Source organism: Heteronotia binoei, chromosome 20, assembly GCF_032191835.1.
Source record: "Heteronotia binoei isolate CCM8104 ecotype False Entrance Well chromosome 20, APGP_CSIRO_Hbin_v1, whole genome shotgun sequence".
NCBI classification, from domain to species: domain Eukaryota; kingdom Metazoa; phylum Chordata; class Lepidosauria; order Squamata; family Gekkonidae; genus Heteronotia; species Heteronotia binoei.
Window position 1 is genome coordinate 7,782,845 of NC_083242.1, and position 6,633 is coordinate 7,789,477.

Below are 6,633 nucleotides of genomic sequence, written 5' to 3' on the forward strand. Positions count from 1 at the left end.
TCTCAAACATCTGGCATTTATTCTATGTGGCTCTTACTTTAAGCAGGAGACTTGGGTTCAAATCCCTGCTGTGCTGTGAAGCTCACTGGGTGACTGCAGGCCTCACTCACCCCACAGCGGTGCTGATTTGGGAGGGGGGGAACAGGACACAGAGGAAGGGAGAAAAACATGGTCTCCCTGCCCTGAGCTTCTTCAAGGAGGGTTGTGATAAAACTTTTGTGATAGAGAAACCATTTGGGGGAAAATTAGCTCCCCCTACAAGATCTAATCCATCTGCCACATCATCTCCCCAGGTAATTATTTTCGCAGTGCCGCTACTGAGCAGTCAGAAGCTTAATTTCAATGATAACCTTGCCACTTTTCCGCCAGAACTCAGGGCGTTATTTGAGATAAACAGCAATTATGTCTAAGAAAGGAGGAGACTTCACAGTTCCGGAGGGTACCTTTTTTTTTTGTACGGCCAATCCAGAGCATTTTGGGAGGCGCCTTTAAAAGACGTGAACGTTTATGGAGACATAAGTTTTTGCAGACCGCTTCATTGCGTGCATGAAGCGGCTGGTTTGAACATGTTTTCATGGTTACAGAAGAGAGAAACAAATTAATAGCTCGCCCCCAAAAGGCTGAAATGCATTTGGCGCATGGCTCAAGATGTGTACACAAGCAAGAATAGCATGACCCTATTTACAGTGGCAAGAGACACAATCTCCATTTCCCTTTGTTGGAATTTTATAGTTTGGCTTTAGCCTTCGTCGACTACCTGTTCCTTCAGAACTACAGACATGGACTATTACTAGCAAAGGCGTTGAGCAGGACGCAGCCGTGTCACTTAACCAGCTTCAGCAGCCCAGGAAAGCTCTCTGGAGAACAGTTCCTCCATTTCTCCCTGAGTTTAATGCAACCAAGAAAGGATGGACACAGGTTAAGGACTTGCCACAGTTGGAGGGAGAGCCTCTGGGTTCCAAAGTCACACCCAGCCAGCATCAGAGACGAAATCCGGTTTAGAAATAGTGTCGGCACGGTAGCCAGATGATCGGCTGCGTCTTCTTTCTTGCCGCTGACGTGGCCTGTTGTGGCGGCTCTTCAAGGCTCCATGGCCTTGTTATCAATGCCGACTTTTCTGGGAGCCTGTGCAGATGAAGTCAATATATTTAGAGCTTCGGGACCATGTATGTTAAATAAGGCTGATAGGGCAGGGAGGGGCCATGGCTCGGTGGCAGAGCCTCTGCTTGGCACGCAGAAGGCCCCAAGTTCAACCCCTGGCATCTCCAGTTTAAAAAAGACCAGGCAGGAAGTGAAGGGAAAGGCCTCCGCCTGAGACCCTGGAGAGCAGCTGCCAGTCTGAGTAGAAATAGACTTTGATGGACCGAGGGTCTGATTCAGTAGAAGGCAGCTTCATGTACGTACTCATGCACACATCACCCAGTGATACAACTAAACATAGTTCTACAGTCTTAGAAGAAGATACTGGATTTATATCCCACCCTCCACTCCGAAGAGTCTCAGAGCGGCTCACAATCTCCTTTCCTTCCTCCCCCACAACAGACACCCTGTGAGGTAGATGAAGATATTGGATCTATATCCCGCCCACTCCAAAGAGTCTCAGGGTGGTTCACAATCTCCTTTCCCTTCCTCCCCCACAACAGACACCCTGTGAGGTAGATGAAGATATTGGATTAAATCCCGCCCTCCACTCCGAAGAGTCTCAGAGCAGCTCACAATCTCCTTTATCTTCCTCCCCCACAACAGACACCCTGTGAGGTAGATGAAGATATTGGATTAAATCCCGCCCTCCACTCCGAAGAGTCTCAGAGCGGCTCACAATCTCCTTTCCCTTCCTCCCCCACAACAGACACCCTGTGAGGTGGGTGGGGCTGGAGAAGGCTCTCACAGCAGCTGCCCTTTCAAGGACAACTCCTATGAGAGCTATGGCTGACCCAAGGTCATTCCAGCAGGTGCAAGTGGAGGAGGAGGGGGAATCAAACCCGGTTCTCCCAGATAAGAGTCAACACACTTTACCACTCCACTAAACTGGCTCTCTTAGAATGAGCACAGAGCATCAAGCCTCAGGAAATCTATGGGTGATGTGAAAGATCCTGTATTTTATATACCAGCTTGGCTGAGAGCACCAGTTTTCTAAGGACTCCGGTGTTCTGCCCCGGAGCAGGGCCACACCTCAGTGGTGAATCACCCGCTTTGCCCACTGAGGCTCAGTCACCAGCAAGGAGGACCAGTAGTTGATGCAGCAGGATTCGAATGGAGTCTTTGCAGACCCACTTAACGGTTAGCAGAGACCACAGTGACCCTGGTGCCCCACTGGGCTGACTCAACCGAGTTGAGCGTGAGACTGCGTGTCATCCCTTCCCCTCTTTCCAGCTGATCTCTGCAACTTCCCCTGGCGTTGCACTCTTTCAAGACAGTATGGCCTAGAGCAGGGGTGGCCAAACTGTGGCTCGGGAGCCACACGTGGCTCTTTCACACACATTGTGAGGCTCTCAAAGCCTCCATCGGCCCGCTTGGAGAAGGCATCTGTCTCTTTAAATCACTTCGCCAAGCCAGCTGGCAGCTTGGGAAATACATTTAAAGTTGCTTTCTTCCCCGCTCCCCATCTACTCGCCTTCCTTCCTTGCAGCTCTCAAACATCTGATGTTCACATCTTGCAGCTCTCAAACATCTGACGTTTATTCCGTGTGGCTCTTGCATTAAGGAAGTCTGGCCACCCCTAGAGTGTTAGAGCTGTGGAACCAGGAGACCTGATCATCCTTTCTCAGCCATGAAACTTACTGAAGGGGGAAGTCTTGGGCCAGTCATTTTCTGCCTAGCCTACTGGACACAGTTGTTGCAGGGACAAAATGGCAAAGGGGAAATCCATGTGTTCCACTCTGATCTCCTTGGAGGATCAGCAGATAAATGTTAATGAGCCAGTTTGGTGTAGTGGTTAAGTGCGCAGACTCTTATCTGGGAGAACTGGTTTGATTCCCCACTCCTTCACTTATAGCTGCCGGAATGGTCTTGGGTCAGCCATAGCTCTCATGGAGTTGTCCTTGAAAGGGCGGCTTCTGGGAGAGCTCTCTCAGCCCCACCCGCCTCGCTGGGTGTCTGTTGTGGGGGAGGAAGATAAAGGAGATTGTAGACTGAGATTCAGAGTATAGGGCGGGATATAAGAAGATGAGTGCAGACTTATATCCTGCCCTTCTCTCTGAATCAGAGACTCAGAGCGGCTTACAATCTCCTATATCTTCTCCCCCAACAACAGACACCCTGAGAGCGCTCTGACAGCAGCTGCCCTTTCAAGGACAGTTCCTGCAATAGCTATAGCTAACCCCAGGCCATTCCAGCAGGTGCGAGTGGAGGAGTGGGGAATCAAACCTGGTTCTCCCAGATAAGAGTCCACACACTTAACCACTACACCAAACTGGCTCTCCAGAAATCCAATATCTTCTTTTTCTTAAAATAGATACAAACCCGGAAGGGGCGGGGGGGACTAGGACAAGACTGAGCCTGTGAGTTGGTCATTCCGGACCAATTCCGGAACACTCAATGTTCTTGTCTTTGGGGGGGGGGGAGAGGGGTATTGCTAAGCGGTGGGATCTGAACTCAGATCCACCCCCAAGCTTCGCCTCCTTGGTATCGTGCCAACTTCCTTTGAGGCTGCAGTGTGCAGGAGCGTGCGTGCGAGAAGGCTTACCTTGTGGTACGATGCGGAGTGCTCACAGTCGCAGCAGCAGCAACAGCAGCAGCGGATCAAGACGAGGAGGACCAAAAGGAGAACTGCTCCTGGGAGGAAATGAGACAGGTGTGCCAGCTCATCGCTTCTCCAGATGTGGGGGGACCAATTAGGAAAAGCTCAGTGACTGCTGTCAGTTTTTTTGGATTTTGGAGAACTAAAAAAAGGCCGTGAATTTGGAACCTTTGGGGCTCCCTGCGTGTGCGGAAATGGAAGCTTTTCCAGCCTGAAAGGAGGTTCACTGATGACAGAGGCACTAGAGCCATGGGGGTGGTAAAGAAGCCGGCGAGCTCACCCCCACCTGACTTACCGATGAAAGTGAAGAAAATGGCAAAGGCGGCAATGTCCCAGTTGGTCTGGAACATCTCCTTGGTGGCCAGTCTGCTCAGCGCGTCATTGATCTGGTCGCTCAGCTGTTGGCCGATGTCTTTGACTGGAGACGTCATGTTTGGATTCCCTATGGCCTCCTCCCCGACGTCCCAGTAGATCTGTAGGTGACAAAAGGGGAGGGGAGCGTCTCGGAATGAGAACTAAGGGCGGTTTCACATACGTGACTCCAGCAAGGGTTGCCAGGCTCCAGGTGGGGCCTGGAGATCTCCCAGAATTCCAGCTGATCTTCAAGACTGCAGAGATCTGTTCCCACGGGGTGGGGGGTGGTCACAAGGGCATTGCCCTGCCCTCCCCAGATTTCACTCTCTTCAGGACCCACCCTTCAAATCTCTAGGAATTCCCCAACCAGGAATTGGCAACCGTAACTGCAGCCTACGTGGCAGCAGACAGCCTCCCTTGCAGCAGTGTTCTCTCTAAGCTGCAGAGTCTTGTGAGCAAAAATTCTACTTGGTGAGCTACCGGCATTCAAGTTGGGAGCGACTGCATCAATTAGTGTGCTCTGGGGTTATCCTTCCTGAGCTAAGACAGAAATGTGTGAGCTGGACGCTAAAAAACTGTGAGCTAGCTCATGCTAACTCAGAACATTGCTTGCAAAGTGTTCTTCTCTGGGGCAGGTAGGGTTGCCGGGTCTGGAAAATACCTGGAGACTTTGGGGGTGGGTCCAGGAGAGGGCGGGGTTTGGGGAGGGGAGGAGCCTCAGCATGGTCTAATGCCCTAGAGTCCACCCTTCCTATCAGCCATTTCCTCCAGGGGAGCTGATCTCTGCCAGCTGGAGAGCAGTTGTCAAAGCAGGAGATCTCCAGGCCCCACCTGGAGGCTGGCAACTTGGGGGGCAGGTCCTGATGCCGTGGGTGGGGTCCAGCTAGAGGCACAGGTCCAGACACAGTCTGAATTGCCCGACTTTTGTTTTGCTTCTTGGGCTTGCAGCTCACAAAATGAAACAGCCACAAATTGTCACCTCTCGGCACGAGTCCATTACAAATATGCATTTCTTCACTAGGCAATAGAACAGTTAGGTTGGAGTCTGTTGCCATCTTACAAAGGAACAAGGGTTTGGGGGTGTACACTTTTGAGAGTCAAGACTCCCTTCTTGAAAGCTTACACCCCGAAACTCTTGTCCCTCTCTAAGGTGCTCTTGGGCTCAGTGCTAAGTGTAGACGCTACACCACACCAGTTTGGTGTAGTGGTTAAGTGTGTGGACTCTAATCTGGGAGAACCGGGTTTGATTCCCCACTCCTCCACTTGCACCTGCTGGAATGGCCTTGGGTCAGCCATAGCTCTTGCAGGAGTTGTCCTTGAAAGGGCAGCTTCTGTGAGAGCTCTCTCAGCCCCACCCACCTCACAGGGTGTCCGTGGTAGGGGGAGAAGATAAAGGAAATCTGCAGTCTTCTTCTTCTTCTACATGCGCCTGGCTTCCAGTAGGACCCCAGCAATCCCTCCTCTTAAGACCTTTAGACCTGAGAAACAGGTGTCGGATCCTGGAGCAGAACATGAACGAGGAAGTTGCTTTTAGAAAGAAACAGGGGCCTGAAAAGTGAGCTGCACGATTCATAAGAGAAGCACACAGCAGACTTTTAAATATATATATTTTAAAAACCTCCAAGTGAAGATTTCTTGGTGGAAAGAATTTACCTGCTGCCGAAATGCCTTCCTCCGCTTTTGCTCCTTTGCTTTCCCCTCCGTCACTCTCTCCCTGCGAGAAACAGCCTCCCAACTTCCTTGTTCCTGTTTGCACCAAGTGCCCAGAGCTGGTGTTGATTTCGAAGCACCTGAGCGCAGGCTAAGGCCGGGCGACACCCAAGTCTCCTCCTCTTCCCTTGCTGAGGAAAGGAGTCTGCAGCAAAACAGGTCGCCTTTTCAAAAAGAAGAAGAGCTTGCTGCAGAAGAACCCTTGCAAATATCACATCACACAAAGGCAGCTAGGGTTGCCAACTTCAATTCAAGAAATATCTGGGGGCTTTGGGGGTGGAGCCAGGAGACTTTGGGGATGGAGCCAGGGTGTGACAAGCATAATTGAACTCTGAGGGGAGTTCTGGCCATCACATGTAATGGAACCGCACACCTTTTCAATGCCTTCCCTCCATTGGAAATAATGAAGGAGAGGGGCACCTTTGTTGGGGGCTCATAGAATTGGACCCCCCGGTCCAATCTTTTTGAAACTTGGAGGGTGTTTTGAGGAGAGGCACTGGATGCTATGCAGGAAATGTGGTGCCTCTATTTCAAAAAACAGCACCCCCAGATACCCACAGATCAATTTTCGATTATTCCCTATGGAAATCAGTCTCCATAGGGAATAATGGAGTGCTCAGCAGACATTTCCCTCAAACTTGTCAGCACCCTCGTCAGCACGATAAGCCAGGATAAGGGATAGGTTTATCTGTAGGCCTGGCATTAAAGCGGTGCCGACTGCAACTTGGTGCCCGCTGCTGCCAATAGATGAAGCCCCGCTCCCCGAACACTTCAGCGAACAAAGTAGGAGTCAAGTGCACCTTTAAGGCCAACAAAGTTTGATTCAGAAC

General features: G+C 50.9%; 1 protein-coding gene across 1 annotated transcript; it reads right to left on the reverse strand.

Annotated features, from left to right (window-relative positions):
- Positions 1–708: 708 nt before the first annotated feature.
- On the reverse strand, positions 709–5,938 carry SMIM22 (small integral membrane protein 22). Its single transcript, XM_060260514.1, has 4 exons — positions 5,747–5,938; positions 4,035–4,212; positions 3,686–3,774; positions 709–1,125 (listed from the first exon to the last, which is right to left on the reverse strand). Exons 2-4 carry the CDS (start codon positions 4,168–4,170, stop codon positions 1,081–1,083), a joined length of 270 nt encoding a protein of 89 aa, XP_060116497.1. The 5' UTR covers positions 4,171–4,212; positions 5,747–5,938; the 3' UTR covers positions 709–1,080.
- Between the last annotated feature and the right edge of the window lie 695 nt (positions 5,939–6,633).